The sequence below is a fragment of the Monodon monoceros genome, unplaced genomic scaffold (assembly GCF_005190385.1).
Source record: "Monodon monoceros isolate NGI ecotype Baffin Bay Population unplaced genomic scaffold, NGI_Narwhal_1 Super_Scaffold_7, whole genome shotgun sequence".
In the NCBI taxonomy this organism is placed as follows: Eukaryota; Metazoa; Chordata; class Mammalia; order Artiodactyla; family Monodontidae; genus Monodon; species Monodon monoceros.
In genome coordinates this window covers 66,729,780-66,755,864 of record NW_021703784.1, presented here as the reverse complement: position 1 = coordinate 66,755,864, position 26,085 = coordinate 66,729,780, and the positions used below count along the sequence as shown (strand labels likewise).

The 26,085-nt window shown below is 41.4% G+C and overlaps 1 protein-coding gene across 1 annotated transcript; it reads left to right on the top strand.

Moving 5' to 3' along the window:
- Window positions 1-23,972, top strand: LOC114887436 (vitamin D 25-hydroxylase). The gene is made up of 5 exons (XM_029209200.1): window positions 1-260; window positions 8,479-8,620; window positions 12,533-13,165; window positions 13,905-14,234; window positions 23,701-23,972. The coding sequence occupies exons 1-5, from the start codon at window positions 36-38 to the stop codon at window positions 23,874-23,876; spliced, it is 1,506 nt and encodes a 501-aa protein (XP_029065033.1). The 5' UTR covers window positions 1-35; the 3' UTR covers window positions 23,877-23,972.
- The last annotated feature ends 2,113 nt before the right edge of the window (window positions 23,973-26,085 follow it).

Genomic DNA, 26,085 nt, shown 5'->3' with positions numbered 1-26,085 from the left:
CGGGGCGGTGGGGTTTCGCAGCCCCAGCCCGGGCTATGTGGGAGCCTCACAGTGCTGAGGCGTTCGCGGCTGCCCTCGGAGGTGCCCTCTTCCTGCTGCTCTTCGCGCTGGGGGTCCGCCAGCTGCTGAAGCAGAGACGGCCGTCGGGCTTCCCCCCGGGACCGTCGGGGCTGCCATTTATCGGCAACATCTACTCGCTGGGCGCCTCGGCCGAGCTCCCCCACGTCTACATGAAAAAGCAGAGCCAGGTGTACGGCGAGGTACAGCCGACGGGCCTCGGGCAGGGAAAGCTCGGGCCTTCCTCTCGGGGTGAGGGGATGACCCACGCTCGTGGGTGCGAGCTGTCTGACCCCTCTCTGTGTGTCGGCAGCGTCGAGGGGAAGCTGGCTTCCCAGGCCCGGGGTCGAGGTACTCAAGCGGCGCCGCTGGGGGAGGGAGAGCCCGGCCAAGCCGCGAGCCCCTCCCACCTGACGTCCGCGGGGTACTGGCCGGATTCTCCCGCCCCCGAGGGCGACGAGGTGCCGCTCCCGCGCCTGCGCAGTGGGGTCTGGGTCACGCGCCGCAAGCCCGGTCGGGAGTGCCGGGCGTCACCCTCAGCGCGACCAGCTTCTAGCGCCCGTGGAGCTGCACGAAGTGCGTAGGGTAGCTTCCACCCACGGCTTCTCGAGAAAACCAGGCGTCCGAAATCTAGGACCGAGTTAATGGTTAATAGGAGGTCGTTGGATGTTTGCGTTTGAGAATGGCTGGTCTAGGCGTCTGCCGAGAGGCTGAGAGAGCGCAGGTGAAGGCCTCTGGGAAATGACCGTGAAAGAGAGAATGAACAGTGAAAATTAGTGCGGAATCGCAGTGCCGTCTTGTCTGCCCGGAGCCAGGAGCGTCCCCGCAGCAAAGACGGAGACTGCGCCGGCCGTGGGCCAGCCTCCCTTGCAGTGCGGGCGCCCGGGGGCAGGTCTTCTGGTCCTCCGCGTTTTACAGAGGAGGAAACTGCGTCACAGACCAGCTGAGTGACTTGCAGGCAGCCACGCCGCTGCGAACTAGCAGGGGAAAGGCCAAAACGCTAGCTTGTGTTTGGAAGGGTGTCCTGACCTCGAGGAGGCAGAAGTTTCCAGAACACTGGCACTAACACGGCTCACTTGTTTACTTTTGAATCCATTCTTTTATAGGAAACGACCAGCCAGGCTCTGCCAGGTGCTGGGGATAGAGAGATGAAGAAGGCAGTCACAGCCCAATTTTAGGTAGTTACAGTCTAGCCAGAGAAAAAAATTAATCTAACGATCGACCACAAATTGTGTTTTGAAGGAAAAGTACCGCAGGGCTGTCTGGCAATTGCGGTGTTTCAGGTTTGGGCTTACATCCGTATTTAAACCAGCTTTTACAATAATTATTCTAGGTTTCTGCAGTTCCCTGATGGTATATGTCGCTAAAGGGAGGCTGGGCTTAGATAAAGCAAATTGTGTAATTCTTAGATACTGTTTTCCACCCTCCAGTTCTCAGGAATTGAGTGTATTTCCATGATTACCATTGAATATATTTGATCTCTGGTGTACAAAGCATCATTAATATTTAGAGAAATCATAAGATGTGAAAGCGCAAGACGAGAGGTTGAGTCCTCTTTCATCAGGTAAAACTTGACCTTTACTTGTCTGAATCTTAAGGTTTCGCGATATGCGTAATGGTAATAATAATAACTGAACACAGTTAAGTGCTACTCAAATGTTCTTTGAGTAAATGTTAGTTATTAATTACAGAACAACTTATTAGGCCTACAAAGTAGAAAGTGTTTTTAGACCAGTTATGTGAAATGGTGTCATGCAGAATAGGGAACTGTTTTTCATACGTAGTTATTTGAACTGAAAGGAACTCTGTATTTACTATGAACATTCTTTTGGGAGAGGGGTAATTTAGTCTTATAATAGACTGCAAATTATAAATGTGCTGGAAGACTGTCATCTTGGCATAGGTAGATCTGGTACATTGGATAAGAATTTGGCATGAGTAACCAGTTTTATTGCTGGTACAACTATATATTTGAGGCAACCTTGGTTCTTTACAAAGAGGTCTTTTTACTGAAGGTGGTAAAATTAAATAGGGCTAACCTGTGCTGTTAGGTATAAGAGGAGCAGAGGAAAAAGAAAAAGGAGCAGAAATGGAAAGGATGTATGCACTGAAGAGTAGACATGGTTTGAGTAACTCAGTTTTAGACTTAAGTTGAAAACCACCTGATGTATTAACCCTTTAAGCTACTTGCTCTTTATCTTAGTTGTGAAACACCCCTACAGTTCTCCCATTGTCTCAGAGGTATTTTCCAATTCTGACAAAGTCTCAAAGTTGGTATTGTTGCAGGAAGGGAGACCCCTTCCAGGGCCCCAGAGTGGGCTCTTGTCTAACACTAAGAAATGAATTGTCCTAGGAGAAATACGTGCTGACAAAGCAAGAGACTTTATTGGAAAGGGGTGCCTGGGTGGAGAGCAGGAGGGTGAGAGAACCAGGAGAACTGCTCTGCCATGTGGCTCGCAGTCTCGGGTTTTATGGTGATGGGATTAGTTTCCGGGTTGTCTCTGGCCAATCATTCTGACTCAGGTTCCTTTCTGGTGGGCGCGCAACTGCTCAGCCAAGATGGATTCCAGCGAGGAGGATTCTGGGAGGTTGGTAGGACATGTCGACTGGCATCTCCTCTCTCCGTTTGACCTTTTCTGTATTCTTCCGGTTGGTGGCTTGTTAGTTCTATGTTCCTTACCAGGATCTCCTGTCATAAAATAACTCATGCAAATTGTTACTGTCTTTGCCTGGCCAGGGCAGGCAGTTTCAGTCAGTGTTTCTGCTAACAGTATGAGTTGTTAAAATACTATGCCTTTTTTGGAAGTGGAAGGAAACTATTATCTCCTGTACTCCTAGAAGGTTGTGGAAAGTTGTTTATATGTCATACTTATAAATACAGAATCTTATTTTTCCACTGTCTTACTTGATGATCTGGAGATGTGTGCTCGGAGAAAGCAAGCCCTGGACTTTAAAATTGCTTATAAGAAATGACAGCCCCTTCAAGTGACACCTACTTTTATGAAGTCTGTGAATTCAATTCTCCTTCATAATTCTTGAAAGGAAGACAACCGGTGCTCAAGACTTATACAGTCATTTTAAAGACAATCTTATATAGAAATGTATCACACTGAGACTTAGCATTTCCTTGGAGATTCACTCTGAATGCGTAAGCTTCTGCAGTGACTAATGTTAACCCAGATTTCGAGAAGCATTCCCTAGCTAGCAAAGCTAGCACAAGGAGTTTTCACAGATTATTTTCAGGTAATGCATGTAAGGATAATAAAATAATTAATTTGAGGCATGTGGAGTTGACAACCTATAATTTATTTATACAGTAAGCGTTTATTGAGATTTAAGCAAGGCATTGAATGAGATTCCGTGGAGTGTTCAAAGATGAAAGAGATGAAATCACTGAATCTAAAGAGTTTATAATTTAGCAGGCAAGCAGAAGACAGGAATATGAATGCCTCTGGTTTTAGGTAGTATTAAATAAGTGCCATGGGAGCTTCTAAGCGTGTGCTGTGGTGGTTCAAGGGAGAAAGAGAAAGAGAGTGCACTGAGAAAGGCTTCATGGAGGTTGGTCCTTAAAGACTTGGTGGGGTTTGGACGGTATGGCAGTCAAGGTAGGCATTCCAAATGAGAAAACAACCCAAGCAAATGTTGAAAAGTGTGTGGCAGTTATTTATCAGTTTTCATCAACAGCACTTTTTACATTCCTCTGTTATTAGCACTTAGCCCATAGTGTTGTAATAATATGCTTAAATGTGTGTCTCCCCCACTATTCTTTAATTCAGCATATATTTATCAGTTGTTATCATATGCTATGTATTAATACTATGCTAGATGTGAAGATTTAGCAATGAACAAAACAGGTGAAAATCCCTGCCCTCGTGTAGCTTATACTCTAGCAGTGGAGGGGAGGTGGGGAGCAGGATAGGGACAATATAAACACAATAAATATATAATATGTTAGAGTACAGAGTAAGAAGTAAACTAAATTAGGGTAAGGAAAATGGAGAATGCTAGGGGGTGAAATTTAAATGGGTTAGAGCAGGCCTCACTGTAAAAAAAAGGCGTCTTAGCAAATATTTGAATGAAGTGAAGGAGCAAGGTATGGGAGTATCTAGGGGAAAAACATTCCAGGCCAAGGGAACAAGTACAAAGGCCATGAAGCAGGAGTATGCCATGCTGAGAATCACTTATAAAGAGACAAGTTAAGAGGCTGTTGAGATAACATAGGGGAGAAACGAAGGATTAGAGTGTTAGTGACGGAAGTGGTAAGAAATTGTCATATTCTGTCTGTATTGTTAAAGTTGAAACATCGTGACTGCTAAGCAGTGATGTGGGGCTTGGGTGAAAAATGGAGTCAACATGGGCAGCTCAGGACTTCCCTGGCAGTCTGGTGGTTAAGAATCCGAGCTTCCACTGCAGGGGGTGCAGGTTCAATCCCTGATCAGGGAACTAAAATCGCACGTGCTGCGGTGTGGCCAAAAATAACCCCAAAAAACAAAAACCATGGGCAGTTTGGGACCAGAATATAGCTTGAAGGATGGCTGGAATGGTCATTAACTGAGATAGTGAAAAATCGTGGGTAGAGCTAGTTTGGGAATAGGGCAAAAGACTTGAAGATCATAGACTGACTTCTAGAAGCTGTTTTATGTGTACCTGTTTCCATCTTTGCCAGCATCATAACTACCCCATAATAATAAAAATTATTGAATAAATTAAAAAATATATAAAACTAATCTTGGACACTTCCATAGATTAAAGCAGCATAAGGATGAATTTTCACAATTTGATTTACAAACTTCTACCAAAAGTCCTTGAAAAGAGCATGTACCTGAATAGATGCTAGCTCAAGTAACAGTTTCCCCAGTTTTCACCGTGAAATAGAGGACCATCTCATTTTTGAGTAAAGGTGGATTGTATAACAATTTTCTCAAGTTATGGCTCCTAGTTGGTTTTTGCAATCTCTAGTGTCCACAACCTGACAGCATTACCCTGAAATTAACTCCCCTGTCTGTTCTGCCTTCCTATTAACAGAATTTGTAATCCCATCGTTGTGAAATCGATCACAAAGTTGATTTAATCACAAAGTTGGGGATTTTTTTCCTGCATCAGGACCACTGCCTATTCACTAATACCCTTCGTTATTGTCTCTGCTTGTGATACTGTGATTTTTAATAAATGTGTATTTGGTCTTTGTACCTTTCCTGGCACAAGCTCCCAAAACCCTTGGAACTTCCTAAGTGTTGAGAGTGGTAGATGCATCTTTTGTTATTCATAATCAGCCCCTTTCACCCGCCTCAGAGTTTATGTGAATGTTAATGGAAAGCCCTTAAGGATGGGAGCTTGTTGCCTGGAGAACCAACCAGGATTAGAGGGTTGGAATTTTCAGTTCTACTCATTTTACCTCTGGGGAAGGGAGGGGGGCTGGAGGTAGAGTCAGTCACCAGTGGCCAATGATTTGATCAATCATGCCTAGGTAATAAAGCCTCCATAAAAATCCCTGAATTATAGGGCTCTGAGAGCTTCCATGGTGAATTGGTGAACACGTGGAGGTGAGCAGAGGCTAGCATGCCTGGAGAGAGCATGGAAGCTCTACACCCCTTTCCTCATACCTTGCTGTTGGGCTGCACCCCGCAGGCCGGCAAGGCCTGTACTTGCCCAGCTCCAAGACTGAAGAAAGAGCCCGGAGTCAGCAACAGAGACATCAGTGGATAGGGATCTTACATAACTGAAGCAAGGTCCTGGAGCGATACCCCACCGTGTGTGGCAGGTGGAAGGCAGGACCTGGCAGCAGGGGAAGGGGGCGGGGGATTACCAGTTACAGGGGAGTTGATTCAGGTTGCTTCATTGGTTATCAGGTACACTAGCAGAGGGGCACGCCCCTTGCTGCCCCTTTGATAAGAACAGTCAGTAGCTGGAGCCTGGGGCAAGTATGTAGGAAGGTCAGTCATGTGAGTAGGGTATAGGTGAAGCAGGCATTGGTTGAGCAGGGTGATATACAGAGAGCAAGAGAACAGCCATCTTGAGTGGCCTGACCATACACTTGCCCTATGCATCTCTTCCATATGGCTGCTCCTGAGTTACATCCTTTTTTAAGAAACCGGTAATCTAGTAAGTAAAATATTTTATTGAGTTCTGTGAGCCACTCTATCAAATTAATCAAACCTGAGGAGGAGGTCATGGGAACCTCTGATTTATAGCCCTTTGATCAGAAGCACAGGTAACAACCTCGACTTGTGATTGGAGTCTGAAGTGGAGGAGCACTCTTGTGTTATTGAGCCCTTAACCTGCGGAATCTGACACTTTCTCCTGGTAGATAATGTCAGAATTGAGTTAAATTGTAGGACACCCAGCTGGTGTCCCAGAATTGCACACATCTGGTGTTATAGGTGTTGTAGTGGAGTACTGAGAGTAGAGGAGACACACAGGAGGAGGAATTTTTTCTTTATATCTGCTTAAAATTACGCTTCTGTGAAAAGATTTTAAGACCATCCCATTACTGCTTTGGGAACTGAAAGAGCCCCATCTTTGCTCAGCTGGTAACCACTTCCTTTGTGCTGAAACTCTTACACTGCCACTTTTGACTAATAACTTTACTTGTGGCAGGCAGTCCATGCTGCTTCCCAAAGTTCTGGATGTACCTACTGCTCAGTTGGCAGGGCCCATCCTTGTGCCAAAGACCCTTCTCAGCTGGTTGATTCTTTACTATTTGGAGGTCTTCATCACTTTTGCTACTGTAACTACTTCTGCTGAACTTCAATTCTCTGCTAAGTCTCCTGGTACCTCCCACCCCACCCCCCAAAGTAGTGTGAATCATAGCTAAATCTGTTCTACCTGTTTGCCCAGAGATGAGGCTTGACTCAGTGTTTTGGCTCTCAAAAGCTCTCAGCCACCCACTGAGAGGATGGGGATAAGCAATCTTTGCATCCCACTAATAAGGCAGCATTGTTCCCTAGGCCTCTATATAGAGCTAGCTAGAATAGACTGCAGGAGGTGTGACGTTGTAAGTGAACCTGTGGTGAAGCACATGAGAAGCTTCAGCAAGGAATAGGATGGATATTCCATCTTTTAGCTGAGGGGCAGCCACCTGTGCCAATGTGGTGGATGCCAGTCCTCCAAGGTCAAATTCCCTTAGGGCCCTCTTTGTTAACTTCGTGGAATTCAGGGGCCCAAATAAATAAGCCTGTGAGTTTCAGTATGTTTTGTTGAGGAGAGGGAAATTTTCCCCTCTGCCCCTCTTGAGTACTTTTGGCTGGACTAATAATAAAATTGACACAAGACAGATTAACAGGAGAAAAAGAAACACATTTGACTCCATGCACACGGAGGTTTCACAGACATGGGATGGAGGAAGTGGCCAAAGCAGGCAGATTTTCTACTTCTTAGACAAAGAACCAATAAATTTGCAAAGAATTGACAGGACAAAGAAACTTTGGTTTTGGGTGCCCAATTGGTGAAGAATCTAAAGAGAGTTTGTGCTTGGGCAGTACATTAAAGAAGTAACAAGATTTGTTTAAAAAAGGATTCTCACCCCCAAATTCCCTATCTTTGGCAATAAGGGTGTCCTACCTCCAGATGCATGGAGTATACCTTTCACATGAGAGATTTATTTCCTGCTTTCAGGGAGACAAAAAAGAGAAAGTGTCCCTCTTTTTTTTTTTTTTTTCTTTTTTTAAAATTTTGTCTGTGCCGAGCAGCTTGCATGATCTCAGTTCCCTACTAGGGATCGAACCCGGGGCACAGCAGTGACAGCACCAAATCCTAACCACTAGGCCACCAGGGAACTCCCTAGAGCATCCCTCTTGCGTTGGCCATTTCTTCAGTAACTTTAATTCAAAATAATTAATATGCCATTGAGGCATATTTTGGGGTTGCATATCCTGGGCCCCAACATTTTATACCTCAAAAGTTGTCTCTCAGGCCTTTGACAATCCCCTCTCCTACCTAAACCTGGAATAATAAATGATGTGTAGATGGAGCCACTTCCTCATTCATCTTGGAAATAAACAGATTCTGAGATATCATTGAATGTTTTGAGTTGGAATGAATTTTAAAAGAGCATAAATATCAAGTATTTCTTGATTTTCTGTGGCAGCCCTGAAGCCCAAAAAGTTTAAGGGTTCTGCCAGGTGTCCTGTATCTGTTTAATGGCAAAGCTTAAACTAGAACCCAGGCCTCCTGAGTCTGGTACTCTTTTCATTACACCATTTATAAGATTATGTCTTGAGCCACTGAATGAGTAATGAAATCATGGTCTTTGACGTGCCTTGTAGAGAGAAGGCACTCTAAACATTGTCAGCTGAGTAATAAATGCCAGCATCTTCAGGGAGTAACAAATACTGGGAGAGCTGGACTTAGTATATGTGGATTTCTATGGTTATATTTCTCCATATATTTTGCCATTTAAATGTTTTTCTTTTCTTCTCAAAGATCTTCAGTTTGGATCTTGGAGGTATATCAGCAGTGGTTCTAAATGGCTATGATGTAGTAAAGGAATGCCTTGTTCATCAAAGTGAAATTTTTGCAGACAGACCATGCCTTCCTTTATTCATGAAGATGACAAAAATGGGAGGTATGTTTATTTTCACCTACCTAATGATTTACTAAACTATTTTAAATCACATTTCCTTTTTTAAAAATATTTATTTATTTATTTATTTTTGGCTGCATTTGGTCTCCATTGCTGTGCACGGGCTTTTTCTAGTTGCGGTGAGTGGGGGTTACTCTTCGTTGTGGTGCGCGGGCTTCTCATTGCAGTGGCTTCTCTTGTTGCAGATCATGGGCTCTAGGCACACGGGCTTCAGTAGTTGTGGCACATGGGCTCAGTAGTTGTGGCTCACAGAGTGCAGGCTCAGTAGTTGTGGCACATGGGCTTAGTTGCTCCGCGGCATGTGGGATCTTCTTTGACCAGGGCTTGAACCCGTGTCCCCTGCATTTGCAGGCGGATTCTTAACCACTGTGCCACCAGGGAAGTCCCCACATTTCTTATTTTATGTAAATTTAGTACATAGAGATTGGATTCTGTTGTACTGATTAACAAGAAAGTGTTAATTAGTTAATTTAGGTTACAGACCCTAATATTTGAGAACCTTTCAGGCTGCATTACATTCATATTTTAGCCCAGTACATACTAATTCTACTGTTGTAATCCAGTTCTAATAAATATTGTAAATAATGTTTTAAAGAATTAGCACTTAATAATATGTGCAGGTTTTGTGAAACAGGTTAAGAATACATACACATGCACACATACTTGAATCAAAAGTATCTTTGAAGCTAGTCTTGAGTGCTTGGTGACATTTTACTATTATTTTACTTATAAGCTTATAGACCCTGAAACAGCCTTTCTTTACTAATTAATATGATATGTAAATGAAGAATTGTGGGTTTGTGTAAAGGACTAGTATTCTCTATGGTTTAGTGTTGATCAGTGTCGGATGATTGCATATTCAACAAGGGAGAAAGGCTGAAAGTTAACAGAACGGATGAGACGAAAGCAGCAACAGAAAGCCTAAAATAGAATGTTGACGTCAGATACATCCGTTTTCATACTTAATAGTATAAGAGTTTTTATCTCCAAAATTTTCCAGTTCAATGAGAGCTTCACTCTTCATTTGACAGAAAAATTCAACAGTATCTTGGTTACGTAGACTAAAGAAGACATTGATTGAGAAGGAAAAAAATAAAAATTAACCATATATTAAATTGCAAAGCAAATCAATTAATGCAAAGAAAACACCAGTTTTAAAGGCCAAATTCTTAGGCCAGGGCATGATGACACTTGAAAGCGATAATATAAATAAAAAGCAAATCTCCAGCTTCTTAAATACTCTTCCAAGTAATAATTAGGCCAAAGAAGAAATTATACCACAATTATAATAGAAGACCTTTAAAGAAATTATGAAAATGTATGATGTGATCAGAGTAATATTTAGGATAAACTATATGTTTTTTGAAGCTATAAACTTATAGTTTAGACTGTTTTTATCATAAAGAAAGAAAAAACATGCATTCAACTTAAGACTTTTAAAGAAATAGTAAGAGAAAAAATAAGTAGAAAATTAGATGTGTTGGGCTTCCCTGGTGGTACAGTGGTTAAGAATCTGCCTGCCAGTGCAGGGGACACGGGTTTGAGCCCTGGTCCAAGAAGATCCCACATGCCGTGGAGCAACTAAGCCTGTGCACCACAACTACTGAGCGTGCGCTCTGTGAGCCACAACTACTGAGCCCATGAGCCACAACTACTGAAGCCCGTGTGCCACAACTACTGAAGCCTGTGCTCCTGGAGCCTGTGCTCCGCAACAAGAGAAGCCACCACAATGAGAAACCTGTGCACCACAACGAAGAGTAGACCCTGCTTGACGCAGCTAGAGAAAGCCCGCGTGCAGCAACAAAGACCCAACACAGCCATAAATAAATAAATATTTTTTTTTTTTTTTTTTTTTTTAAAAAGAAGGAAAATTAGATGTGGTTCCTTTTTTTCTTTTTCTTTTTTTTTTTCTGGCTGCACTGCCCAGTTTGCGGGATATTAGTTCCCAACCAGGGACTGACCCTGGGCCCTCAGCAGTGAAAGCGTGGAGTCCTAACCATTGGACCACCAGGGAATTCCCTAGATGTGTTATTTTAAGATGTATATGCACTGAACTTGGAAGTGGGAAATCAGAGCCACCATAAACCCACTGTTTGAATAGGAAAAAGTGGCCCTTTAGGCGGGTTCAGCCCATGCCTGGGCACACAGACTGGCCAGTATAGGGTTATAATCAGGCTCCTGTGTACCTTCTTGTGTGTAACTGTATGCATATATTATGCACATGTATCCCATATGCATACATTTCTCTTGGGCTTGCTTTTATCTCAGTGCCTTTGCACTGGTTCTCTCTACCTGCAGTGATCTTTCCCTGGATATCTGCTTGACTCACTCCCATCTCCTGTGTCTTTACTTATGTCACCTTCTCACTGAGGCTTTTCCTGACCACCCTATGTCTCCTTCCTTGCTCTATAATTTGTTTGTCTCTCCTCACTAGTATGTAAGGCCCATGAGCAATAGCCATCTTTGCCTCTTTTATTCACTGATATATCTAAGACACTTTAGCTCCAGAAATACATTATGTTGAATGAATAGTCATCTGGGAGTATAGAAAAGAGAATGGAATATGGCATATAAAATTGCTGCACAGCGTTAAAGACCCCCTTATTTATGGTTAATTTCATCATAAGTTCCAAATTCAAAAACTGTTGCACAAAAGTTGTTGAAATGTAAATTACATAGGTACTTCATGTAGACAAGAGAACATGACATTTTTCATCATAGGTATACCTATGTACCAATTATGAATGAAATTCCAAGTAAACTACACGTTACCGAAATATATATGCTGAAGAAGTTTTTTTCTTGATAATCGATTTAAAGGGAAAATATTCCATAGTAGACATATCAGAACAGCAGAGTATACTGTGGAGACTGAGATTTCAAGGCAAGCAATATCAACATTAGAAGTTTGAGTTTCATGTTTGTCCCCTTAGTTTGGGCTGCTATAACAAAAATATATAGACTAAGTGGCTTCAACAACAGACAGTTATTCTATCAGATCTGGAGGCTAGGAAATTCAAGATCAAGGTACTAGCAGAACAGTGTCTGGAAAGAGCCTGCTTCTTGGCTTGCAGACTGCCGTCTTCTCCTTGTATCCTCACATAACCAAGAGCAGTCATCTCTTCCCACATCCCTTCTTATAATGGCACTAAAGCTCATTCATGAGGGCTCATTACATAATTATTTCCCAAATACCTAATTTCCTAATACCATCACATTGGGGATTAGGCTTCAACATTTGAATGTTGTGGTGGCACAAACATTCAGTCCCTAGCACCTGCTTTTGGCTTGAGTATTTCCACTACGTTGACACCTCATTCAGGCCATCCTTGCCACTTCCAGTTATAGTATTAGGCAACATATGCCTTTAATGGGAGGAAATTTGTATTCTAAAATCTAGTCTCTTAAAGCAGGAAATTTCTAATTTGAGAAGGATGATTTCTCAGGTATGTGTTTAGTCCAGGATAAAATTTTGCCCATAGAACACACAGTCATTCGTCTTTTGTAAATTAGGCTTATAATAGAAGTTGGATAATAAGGTCACCCAAGGCCTTGTTCACCCAGGTTGAATTACAGAAGACAGTTCAGTTTCTTGTGGTGGGAGATTATAGGTCTTTTCTGCCTGTGCCCAGATGAGAAGTATGGATAAGCTTTATCTGTTTATAATATTCCATGGCTAATGAGGAGTAAAGAATAGGGCTTAACTACTGGGTCTAGTTTTAGTTTTATAGAAAATTTGGAGAAGAATGAATAACCATCTTTTTTTTTTTTTTCTTCCCTGCATAGTATTTTTAGCTGTTAGATACAGGGATGTAGGAATGATAAAAAATTTTTAATAGTATCATAGAAAGATAATTTGGAGAAGAATGACTAACCATCCCTTTTTCTTTTTAGGCTTACTCAATTCCAGATATGGCCGAGGATGGGTTGATCACAGAAAATTAGCTGTAAACAGCTTTCGCTGTTTTGGATATGGCCAAAAGTCTTTTGAATCTAAAATCTTAGAAGAAACCAAATTTTTCATTGATGCTATTGAAACATACAATGGTAGCCCTTTTGACTTTAAACAATTAATAACAAATGCCGTTTCAAACATAACCAATCTGATAATTTTTGGAGAACGATTCACTTATGAAGACACTGATTTTCAGCACATGATTGAATTATTTAGTGAAAATGTGGAACTAGCCACCAACGCCTCAGTCTTCCTCTATAATGCCTTTCCATGGATTGGCATCTTACCTTTTGGAAAACATCAACAACTGTTTAGAAATGCAGCTGTGGTCTATGACTTTCTCTCCAGGCTTATTGAAAAAGTTTCCATCAACAGAAAGCCTCAGTTACCTCAGCATTTTGTTGATGCTTATTTAGATGAGATGGATCAAGGTAAAAATGACCCATCATCTACTTTCTCCAAAGAAAACCTGATTTTCTCTGTGGGTGAACTCATCATTGCTGGAACTGAAACTACAACCAATGTGCTACGGTGGGCAATTCTTTTCATGGCCCTTTATCCTAACATTCAAGGTAAGGATTCCAGTGATCTCAAGGTCTGTTCTTACATTTAAGGCTCACACATGTTTTAGAGTCTTTGGCCTTGTACAAGGTATTCTATTTAGGAACTCCTGCTGTGCTATCCAAAAAGAGAAGCATTGAATAGCTATAAGGTTTTCAAAACTGTTATCTAAATTCGTATAAAAACCTCAGAGATGTCTTATAATACCTATTTCATAAATGAGGGAAAAGGCTGAGTGACTGATTTGCTCACTCCCTTCTAGTGCTGAGCTGGGACCTGAACCCTGGTGGTGGTGGTGGTTGTTGTTTTTCGGCTGCACCACGCTGCATGCAGGATCTTAGTTCCCCAACCAGGGATCGAACCCGTGCTTGCTGCAGTGGAAGCATGGAGTCTTAACCACTGGCCTGCCGGGGAAGTCCCAACCCTGGTTTTTTTTAATTTAAGTTTTTATGCTTCACTCTTTTCCTTGCTGAGAGTGTTGTTATTCTAATTCTAGATTTGTTTAATTTTTATTTTTATTACTTATAATGTGTTTTTCACAACAAAATTACTTAGAGTGTTGGGTACTGGTCGTATAAGATATGTGGCACATATTTAAATAGAACTCCCAGATAATGAAAAATCTGAATCTGGGTGTACCCATACCTTGTTGGCTTACTACAGGTTATCTTTTGTTTTATCCTAAAGGGAAATTACTTTAGATATAATTCTAAGAAGTGCATAATAACTTGAACACTTTTTCTCTTACAGGACAAGTTCAGAAAGAGATTGATTTAATTATAGGACCCAGTGGGACACCTTCTTGGGATGACAAATGCAAAATGCCTTATACCGAGGCAGTTTTACATGAAGTTTTAAGATTCTGTAATATAGTGCCATTAGGGATTTTCCATGCAACCTCTGAGGATGCAGTTGTACGTGGTTATTCCATTCCTAAAGGCACAACAGTAATTACAAATCTTTATTCTGTACACTTTGATGAAAAGTATTGGAGAGACCCAGAAATATTCTATCCAGACCGATTTCTGGACAGCAGTGGATATTTTGCCAAGAAGGAAGCTTTGGTTCCCTTTTCCCTAGGTAAGAGAACTTTCAAAGGGGCATAACTTTAGGAAAAAGTATAATGCTGATTTATCATGTATAATACCTTAATCTGAAGCATTCTCTTGTAGAGTTAATATCCAAACTCTGAAAACAGTATTGAATCTTACGGGAGAGAATGGTTTAATTAGAGCTCATTAACACCTCTTTCTACTCAAAATAAGCCATAATTTAGCAGCTAGAAAGAAATTGATGAGAAGCTCTGGCTTTTTCTGAAACTTTCTTGCTTGTGGATTTTGGCTTGTAATCAAAACTTGTAGAGCTAGAAATCAGTAACAGGCAGCTTGAGAGACTGAGACCCAGGGACAGGAATGGCATCATAACTTGAAGTGAAACTAGAATCTAGCTCTCTTGGCTCTCAATTCTTATACCTCATCTCCAAAAATATTGCGTCTCCTGTGAACAAGTACACAGATCACGAGACCCATGGAAGATGGACTGGAAAAATCCTTTCACTGGGGAAGGGTACACATGCAGTCATTTGAAATGAAATGAACTTCTCCTGGGTCAAGAGAACAAAGTGTCACACCTCACATCTTTCATGGCATATCTCAGGCTCTGTTGCCACATGCAAAGGAAGTGGAGAATATAACTAATGAGCTTACAACAGTACATGACCTTACAAAAGAAGATGAAGAAATGGCCTCTGGGAACCGAAGTGCCAATTTCTATTCTTTGTGGCTTAAGAAAATCCTTTAATAAACATAACTTCCAGGCTTCCCTGGTGGCGCAGTGGTTAAGAATCCACCTGCCAGAAAACCTAAATAGACATTTCTCCAAAGAAGATATACAGATTGCCAACAAACACATGAAAGAATGTTCAACATCATTAATCATTAGAGAAATACAAATCAAAACTACAATGAGATATAATCTCACACCAGTCAGAATGGCCATCATATAAAAAGCTAGAAACAGAGGGAAGATGGTGGAAGAGTAAGACGCGGAGATCACCTTCCTCCCCACAGACACACCAGAAATGCATCTACACGTGGAACAACTCCTACAGAACACCTACTGAACGCTGGCAGAAGACCTCAGACCTCCCAAAAGGCAAGAAAGTCCCTACGTACCTGGGTAGGGCAAAAGAAAAAAGAATAAACAGAGACAAAAGGATAGGGATGGGACCTGCACCAGTGGGAGGGAGCTGTGAAGGAGGAAAGGTTTCCAAACACTAGGAAGCCCCTGCGCAGGCAGAGACTGCGGGTGGCAGAGGGGGAAGCTTCGGAGCTGCAGAGGAGAGCACAGCAACAGGGGTGCGGAGGGCAAAGCGGAGAGATTCCCGCACAGGTGATCGGTGCCGACCGGCACTCACGAGCCAGAGAGGCTTGTCTGCTCACCCGCTGGGGTGGGCGGGGCTGGGAGCTGAGGCTCGGGCTTCGGTCGGAGCGCAGGGAGAGGACTGGGGTTGGCGGCGTGAACACAGCCTGCAGGGGGTTAGTGCACCATGGCTAGCCGGGAGGGAGTCCGGGGAAAAGTCTGGACCTGCCGAAGAGGCAAGAGACATTTTCTTCCCTCTTTGTTTCCTGGTGCGTGAGAAGAGGGGATTAAGAGCGCTGCTTAAAGGAGCTCCAGAGACGGGCGTGAGCCACGACTGCAAGCGCGGACCCCAGAGACGGGCATGAGACGCTAAGGCTGCTGGTGCTGCCACCAAGAAGCCCGTGTGCGAGCACAGGTCACTATCCACACCCCCTTTCCGGGGAGCCTGTGCAGCCTGCCACTGCCAGGGTCCTGGGATCCAGGGGCAGTTTCCCCAGGAGAACGCAGAATGGCGCACCTCAGGCTGGTGCAACGTCATGCCGGCCTCTGCCGCCGCAGGCTCGCCCCACACTCTGTACCCCTCCCTCCGCCCGGCCTGAGTGAGCCAGAGTCCCTGAAGCAACTGCTCCTTTAACCCCTTCCTGTCTGAGTGAAGAACAGACGCCCTCCAGCGACCTACGCGCAGAAGCGGGGCCAAATCCAAAGCTGAGCCCCGGGAGCTGTGAGAACAAAGAAGAGAAAGGGAAATCTCTCCCAGAAGCTCAGAAGGAGCAGATTAAAGCTCCACAATCAACTTGATGTACCCTGCATCTGTGGAATACCTGAGTAGACAACGAATCATCCCAAATTGAGGAGGTGGACTTTGAGAGCAAGAATTATTATTTTTTTCCCCTTTTCCTCCTTTTGTGAGTGTGTATGTGTATGGTTCTGTGTGAGATTTTGTCTGTATAGCTTTGCTTCCACCATTTGTCCTAGGGTTCTATCCGTCCATTTTTTTTGTTTGTTTTTTCTTAATAATTAATTTTATTTTAATAACTTTATTTTATCTTACTTTATTTTATCTTCTTTCTTTCTTTCCTTCCTGCCCTCCTTCCTCCCTCCCTCGCTCCATCACGCCCACCTTCCTTCCTTCCTCCCTCCCTCCCTCCATCACTCCCACCTTCCTTCCTTCCTTCCTTCCTTTTCTTTCTTTCTTTCTTTCTTTCTTCCTTTCTTTCTTTCTTTCTTTCTTTCTTTCTTTCTTTCTCTCTCTCTCTCTTTCTCTCTTTCTTCTATTTCTCCCTTTTATTCTGAGCCATGTGGATGAAAGGCTTTTCATTCTGCACCCAGGGGTCAGTGCTGTGCCTCTGAGGTAGGAGAGCCAACTTCAGGACACTTGTCCACAAGAGACCTTGCAGCTCCACATAATATCAAACGGCGAAAATCTCCCAGAGATCCCCATCTCAACACCAGCACCCAGCTTCACTCAACGACCAGCAAGCTACAGTGCTGGACACCCTATGCCAAACAACTAGCAAGACAGGAACACAACCCCACCCATTAGCAGAGAGGCTGCCTAAAATCATGGTAAGTCCACAGACACCCCTAACACACCACCAGACGTGGACCTGCCCACCAGAAAGACAAGATCCAGCCTCATCCACCAGAACACAGGCACTAGTCCCCTCCACCAGGAAGCCTACACAACCCACTGAACCAATTTTAGCCACTGGGCACAGACACCAAAAACAACGGGAACTACGAACCTGCAGCCTGCAAAAAGGAGACCCCAAACACAGTAAGATAAGCAAAATGAGAAGACAGAAAAACACACAGCAGATGAAGGAGCAAGATAAAAACCCACCAGACCTAACAAATGAAGAGGAAATAGGCAGTCTACCTGAAAAAGAATTCAGAATAATGATAGTAAAGATGATCCAAATTCTTGGAAATAGAATAGATAAAATACAAGAAACATTAAACAAGGACCTAGAAGAACTAAAGATGAAACAAGCAACAATGAACAACACAATAAATGAAATTCAAAATACTCTAGAAGGGATCAATAGCAGAATAACTGAGGCAGAAGAACGGATAAGTGACCTGGAAGATAAAATAGTGGAAATAACTACTGCAGAGCAGAATAAAGAAACAAGAATGAAAAGAACTGAGGACAGTCTCAGAGACCTCTGGGACAACATTAAACGCACCAACATTTGAATTATAGGGGTTCCAGAAGAAGAATAGAAAAAGAAAGGGACTGAGAAATATTTGAAGAGATTATAGTTGGAAACTTCCCTAATATGGGAAAGGAAATAGTTAATCAAGTCCAGGAAGCACAGAGAGTCCCATACAGGATAAATCCAAGGAGAAATATGCCAAGACACGTATTAATCAAACTGTCAAAAATTAAATACAAGGAAAACATATTAAAAGCAGCAAGGGAAAAACAACAAATAACACACAAGGGAATCCCCATAAGGTTAACAGCTGATCTTTCAGCAGAAACTCTGCAAGCCAGAAGGGACTGGCAGGACATATATTTAAAGTGATGAAGGAGAAAAACCTGCAACCAGGATTACTCTACCCAGCAAGGATCTCATTCAGATTTGATGGAGAAATTAAAACCTTTACAGACTAGCAAAAACTGAGAGAGTTCAGCACCACCAAACCAGCTTTTACAACAAATGCTAAAGGAACTTCTCTAGGCAAGAAACACAAGAGGAGGAAAAGACCTACAATAACGAACCCAAAACAAGAAAATGGGAATAGGAACATACATATTGATAATTACCTGAAATGTAAATGGAATAATGCTCCCATCAAAAGACACAGATTGGCTAAATGGATACATAAACAAGACCCATATGTAAGCTGTCTACAAGAGACCCACATCAGACCTAGAGACACATACAGACTGAAAGTAAGGGGATGGAAAAAGATATTCCATGCAAATGGAAACCGAAAGAAAGCTGGAGTAGCAGTTCTCATATCAAACAAAATAGACCTTAAAATAAAGACTATTAGAAGAGACAAAGAAGAACACTACATAATGATCAAGGGATCGATCCAAGAAAAGATATAATAATGGTAAATATTTATGCACCCAACATAGGAGCACCTCAATACATAAGGCAAATACTAACAGCCATAAAAGGGGAAATCGACAGTAACACATTCATAGTAGGGGACTTTAACACCCCACTTTCACCAATGGACAGATCATTCAAAATGAAAATAAATAAGGAAACACAAGCTTTAAATGATACATTAAACAAGATGGACTTAATTGATATTTATAGCACATTCCATCCAAAAACAACAGAATACACATTTTTCTCAAGTGCTTATGGAACATTCTCCAGGATAGATCATATCTTGGGTCACAAATCAAGCCTTGGTAAATTTAAGAAAATTGAAAATGTATCAAGTATCTTTTCCGACCACAACACTATGAGACTAGATATCAATTACAGGAAAAGATGTGTAAAAAATACAAACACATGGAGGCTAAACAATACACTACTTAATAACGAAGTGATCACTGAAGACATCAAAGAGGAAATCAAAAAATACCTAGAAAGAAATGACAATGGAGACATGACGACCCAAAACCTATGGGATGCAGCAAAAGCAGTTCTAAGAGGGAAGTTTATAGCAATACAATCCTACCTTAAGAAACAGGAAACATCTCGAATAAACAACCTAACCTTGCACCTAAAGCAATTAGAGAAAGAAGAAGAAAAAAACCCCCAAAGTTAGCAAAAGGAAAGACATTATAAAAATCAGATCAGAAATAAATGAAAAAGAAATGAAGGAAACAATAGCAAAGATCAATAAAACTAAAAGCTGGTTCTTTGAGAAGATAAACAAAATTGATAAACCATTAGCCAGACTCATCAAGAAAAAAAGGGAGAAGAGTCAAATCAATAGAGTTAGAAATGAAAAAGGAGAAGTAACAACTGACACTGCAGAAGTACAAAACGTCATGAGACATTACTACAAGCAACTCTATGCCAATAAAATGGACAACCTGGAAGAAATGGACAAATTCTTAGAAAGGCACAACCTGCCAAGACTGAATCAGGAAGCAATAGAAAATATGAACAGACCAGTCACAAGCACTGAAATTGAAACTGTGATTAAAAATCTTCCAACAAACAAAAGCCCACTACCAGATGGCTTCACAGGCTAATTCTCTCAAACATTTAGAGAAGAGCTAACACCTATCCTTCTCAAACTCTTCCAAAATATAGCAGAGGGAGGAACACTCCTAAACTCAATCTATGAGGCCACCATCACCCTGATACCAAAACCAGACAAGGATGTCACAAAGAAAGAAAACTCACGCCAATATCACTGATGAACATAGCTGCGAAAATCCTCAACAAAATACTAGCAAATAAAATCCAACAGCACATTAAAAGGATCATACAACATGATCAAGTGGGGTTTATTCCAGGAATGCAAGGATTCTTCAATATATGCAAATCAATCAACGTGATACACCATGTTAACAAATAGAAGGAGAAAAACCATATGGTCACCTCAAGAGATGCAGAGAAAGCTTTCGACAAAATTCAACACCGATTTATGATAAAAACCGTGCAGAAAGTAGGCATAGAGGGAACTTTCCTCAACATAGTAAAGGCCATATATGACAAACCCACAGCCAACATCGTCCTCAATGGTGAAAAACTGAAAGCATTTCCACTAAGATCAGGAACAAGACAAGGCTGCCCACTCTCACCACTCTTATTCAACATACTTTTGGAAGTTTTAGCCACAGCAATCAGAAAAGAAAAGGAAATAAAAGGAATCCAAATCAGAAAAGAAGTAAAGCTGTCACTGTTTGCAGATGACATACTATACATAGAGAATCCTAAAGATGCTACCAGAAAACTACTAGAGCTAATCAATGAATTTGGTAAAGTAGCAGGATACAAAATTAATGCACAGAAATCTCTGGCATTCCTATACACTAATGATGAAAAATCTGAAAGTGAAATCAAGAAAACACTCCCATTTACCATTGCAACAAAAAGAATAAAATATCTAGGAATAAACCTACCTAAGGAGACAAAAGACCTGTATGCAGGAAATTATAAGACCCTGATGAAAGAAATTAAAGATGATACAAATAGATGGAGAGATATGCCATGTTCTTGGATTGGAAAAATCAACATTGTGAAAATGACTCTACTACCCAAAGCAATCTACAGATTCAGTGCAATCCCTGTCAAACTACCACTGCCATTTTTCACAGAACTAGAACAAAAAATTTCACAATTTGTATGGAAACACAACAGACCCTGGATAGCCAAAGCAAGCTTGAGAACAAAAAACGGAGCTGGAGGAATCAGGCTCTCAGACTTCAGACTATACTACAAAGCTACAGTAATCTAGACAATATGGTACTGGCACAAAAACAAATATAGATCAATGGAACAGGATAGAAAGCCCAGAGATAAACCCACGCACAAAGGAGGCAGGACTCTACAGTGGAGAAAGGACAGCCTCTTCAATAAGTGGTGCTGGGAAAACTGGACAGGTACATGTAAAAGTATGAGATTAGAACACTCCCTAACACCATACACAAAGATAAGCTCAAAATGGATTAAAGACCTAAATGTAAGGCCAGAAACTATCAAACTCTTAGAGGAAAACATAGGCAGAACACTCTAGGACATAAATCACAGCAAGATCCTTTTTGACTCACCTCCTAGAGAAGTGGAAATAAAAACAAAAATAAACAAATGAGACCTAATGAAACTTCAAAGCTTTTGCACAGCAAAGGAAACCATAAATAAGACCAGAAGACAACCCTCAGAATGGGAGAAAATATTTGCAAATGAAGCAACTGAAAATGGATTAATCTCCAAAATTTGTAAGCAGCTCATGCAGCTCAATGACAAAAAACAACCCAATCCAGAAATGGGCAGAAGACCTAAATACACCTTTCTCCAAAGAAGATATACAGATTGCCAACTGACACATGAAAGAATGCTCAACATCATTAATCATTAGAGAAATGCAAATCAAAACTACAATGAGATATCATCTCACACCAGTCAGAATGGCCATCATCAAAAAATCTAGAAGCCATAAATGCTGGAGAGGATGTGGAGAAAAGGGAACACTCTTGCACTCCTGGTGGGAATGTGAATTGGTACAGCCACTCTGGAGAACAGTATGAAGGTTCCTTAAGAAACTACAAATAGAACTACCATATGACCCAGCAATCCCACTACTGGGCATATACCCTGAGAAAACCATAATTCAAAGAGTCATGTACCAAAATGTTCATTGCAGCTCTATTTACAATAGCCGGGAGATGGAAACAACCTAAGTGTCCATCATCGGATGAATGGATAAAGAAGATGTGGCACATATATACAATGAATATTACTCAGTCATAAAAAAAAATCGAAATTGAGCTATTTGTAGTGAGGTGGATGGACCTAGAGTCTGTCATACAGAGTGAAATAAATCAGAAAGTGAAAGACAAATACCGTATGCTAACATATATATATGGAATTTAAGAAAAAAAAATGTCATGAAGAACCTAGGGGTAAGACAGGAATAAAGACACAGACCTACTATAGAGTGGACTTGAAGATTTGGGGAGTGGGAAGGGTAAGCTGTGAAAAAGCGAGAGAGTGGCATGGACATATATACACTATCAAATGTAAAATAGATAGCTAGTGGGAAGCAGCCGCATAGCACAGGGAGATCAGCTCGGTGCTTTTGACCGCCTGGAGGGGTGGGATAGGGAGGGTGGGAGGGAGGGAGACGCAAGAGGGAAGAGATATGGGAACATATGTATATGTATAACTGATTCACTTTGATATAAAGCAGAAACTAACACACCATTGTAAAGCAATTGTACTCCAATAAAGATGTAAAAATTTTTTTAAAAAAAAGCTAGAAACAATGAATGCTGGAGAGGTTGTGGAGAAAAGGGAACCCTCTTGCACTGTTGGTGGGAATGTAAATTGATATACCCGCTGTGGAGAACAGTATGGAGGTTCCTTAAAAATCTAAAAATATAACTACCATACAACCCAGCAATCCCACTACTGGGCATATACCCTGAGAAAACCACAATTCAAAAAGAGTCATGTACCAAAATGTTCATTGCAGCTCTATTTTTTACAATAGCCAGGACATGAAAGTAACCTAAATGTCCATCAACAGTTGAATGGATAAAGAAGATGTGGCACATATATACAATGGAATATTACTGAGCCATAAAAAGAAACGAAATTGAGTTATTTGTAGTGAGGTGGATGGACCTAGAGCCTGTCATACAGAGTGAAGTAAGTCAGAAAGAGAAAAGCAAATACCATATGCTAACACATATATATGGAATCTAAGAAAAGAAAAAAAAAGGTTGTGAAGAACCTAGGGGCAAGATGGGAATAAAGACGTAGACCTACTAGAGAATGGACTTGAGGATATGTGGAGGGGAAGTGTAAGCTGTGACAAAGTGAGAGAGTGGCATGGACATATATACACTACCAAACGTAAAATCGATAGGTAATGGGAAGCAGCTGCATAGCACAGGGAGATCAACTTGGTGGTTTGTGACCACCTAGAGGGGTGGGATTGGACGGTGGGAGGTAGGGAGACGCAAGAGGGAAGAGATATGAGAACATATGCATATGTATAACTGCTTCACTTTGTTATAAAGCAGAAACACACCATTGTAAAGCAATTATACTCCAATAAAGATGTTATAAAAAAGAAAAAAAGAATCTGCCTGCCAATGCAGGGGACATGGGTTCAAGCCCTGGTCTGGGAAGATCCCACATGCCGCGGAACAACTAAGCCCCTCTGCCACAACTACTGAGCCTGTGCTCTAGAGCCCATGAGCCACAACTACTGAGTCCACGAGTCACAACTATTGAAGCCTGTGGGCTTAGAGCCCATGCTCCGCAACAAGAGAAGCCACTGCAATGAGAAGCTTGTGCACTGCAATGAAGAGGAACCCCCGCTCGCCGTAACTAAAGAAAGCCCATGAGCGGCAATGAAGACCCGACGCGGCCAAAAATAAATAAATTTATTAAAAAGAAATGAATAAAATAAACATAACTTCCTCTAAGTTTCTTTAAATTCCAGGTTTCCTGAATGGTACGTATTAGACTTAAATTTTGGTAAATATTGTGGATTTAGAAAAATTATTATGCCTGTTTTTTATGTTGAGGGAGAAGACATTGTCTTGGAGAACAGCTGGCTCGGATGGAAATGTTCCTGTTTTTTACAACATTGCTTCAGCGATTTCACTTGCACTTTCCACATGAACTGGTTCCAAATCTGAAGCCCAGGTTAGGCATGACGTTGCAACCCCAGCCCTACCTCATCTGTACAGAAAGACGCTGAAAGTGCCTGGCTGTTTTGTGGAACAAGGTGTTTGCCTCACCCCTGAACCTTGTTTATACAGTGTGTGTGTTTGTATAAGGATCACAGCATCATAAAAACCAAATGAACACAGATGTGTCTTTAAAGACTGTAATAATAAGCATTAGCTATTACTTTTTCCAACCTTTTATGACTTATAAGGTGGAATTATCTGAGGAAAACAGAGGTACAAATGACAGTTGTTGCTTAAGATACTAAGAAGGGCCATCGATGACCTGACTTTTCAGCCTGTTGTTGAGCACCAGGTACCCCTCATCCCTTCTTGACTGCAATTTGCTCCTTTCTGGGCTCTTTGCTTCCAAATGTCAATGCCAGCTCCTTTCTGATCAGGTATTGCCATTAATAGATTGTGTGGTACTAGTCCAGTTTAATAGTGGACTAAAGAAGAAATTAAAACCCAAATAAATGAGTTTGGACTACAGAGGTATTTTAGACATGCTGGCAGATGATAGAATAGATAGCTATACAGTACATTTAATGTAAAACCTGCCAGTGCTTTCAAATCTTGCTTCCTCCTATAGCTTCATAAGAGTTGCGGCGTCATTCTTCCTACAAACGAGGGTCCCTGTGACCCTCATAGCAGCAGTTAAGTAGATAGGAAATTACAATAAGGTTTAAAAATGACACATATGGGGCTTCCCTGGTGGCGCAATGGTTGAGAGTCTGCCTGCCGACACAGGGGACACGAGTTCGTACCCCAGTCGGGAAGACCCCACATGCCACGGAGTGGCTGGGCCCGTGAGCCATGGCTGCTGAGCCTGCGTGTCCGGAGCCTGTGCTCCGCAACGGGAGAGGCCACAACAGTGAGAGGCCCGTGTACCGCAAAAAAAAAAACAAAAACAAAAAAGGCAGAAGATTGAGTGATCTTCTGTCTCTCTCAGTGAGTAAATAAATATTACCAATACTGTTCAGTTGTTTATTCAGAGTCAATGCCAAGTTTGAAGATTTAGCCTTTGTGAATAGTCTGCCTGTGACAAGTACGAAAGAGGTTATTTTCAAAGACGATGAGAAAACTGATTCAGCACAACCTAAGATGGAATCTGCTAAGATGTGTTACAATTGATAGTAAAAATATATGTGGAGCATTAAAAGGCATAGTTGTACAAATTGTATTATCAGCAGGTACTTTGCAGAAAGTGCTTGAATCTATCATGTGTTATAAAACCAGTAGTGTCAGCAGTGAACTTCATTTATTCTTATGAACTTAATCATCATCAGTTTTGTGAATTTTTGTCAGAAATAGGAGCTGAATATCCTGACCTGCTCTATCACACTTCAATGATCTAGCAGTGGTAACACTTTATTGCAAATTTTTTGAGCTCAGGGCCAAGATTGAAATATTTCTGAATGAGGAGAACCACCTTTAACTACTGTTATCAAGTACTGAATGACTCTGGACACTGGCCTTTACAGCAGGTAAAGTCATTTCAACAACAACCTAACACTTTATATACTTCTTGTGGTGTCAACAGTTAAAACAAGAAATTAGGCCTCCATCCCCATGCAGCCTTTCAGCAGATAAATTTTGTGAGCTCAAACTAAAGTTCCAGAAGCTCTTTTTCGGACCTCGATGCAAATGCAAAAAAAAATCCTTATTTCAAAATTTATTTAACTGTGTAGTTGAGGAGCTTCCACCTAACCTTCAATTGCAAGTGTTTAGTCTGCAAAGTAATGACATGCTAAAAGGCAAATATCAGAGAATTTAATAGAATTCTACAAATGCCTTCCCAGTGATTAACATACTTAATTAAAATCAGACGCTCATGGATTGATATCAGTATTTGGCAGTACCCATCTGTGTAAAAAGGCACTTTCAAATATGAAACATGTAAATCTCATTACAGATCAGCATTAACAGATGAACATTTGTAATGTTTTGAATGACAGGAAACACACACTTTGAACCCCAATTAAGCAAAATTTTATCTCCTAAAAAAGAATTCCCTTTTTCTCATTAGTGGGTCAATATTACTTTTTTAAAAAAAGTACTTAATATAGTATTACTATGTTATATTATGAATGTCATCAATAAAAATTTTGTAGAAAATTGTTTTCTCTTTTATATAAGTACCTACATAATGTGCTTGGTCTGCAAAGCCTAAAATATTTACTATCAGCCCCTGTACAAAAAAGTTTGCTGATTTTGGAGTTAGGAAAACTAGTAGCTAGG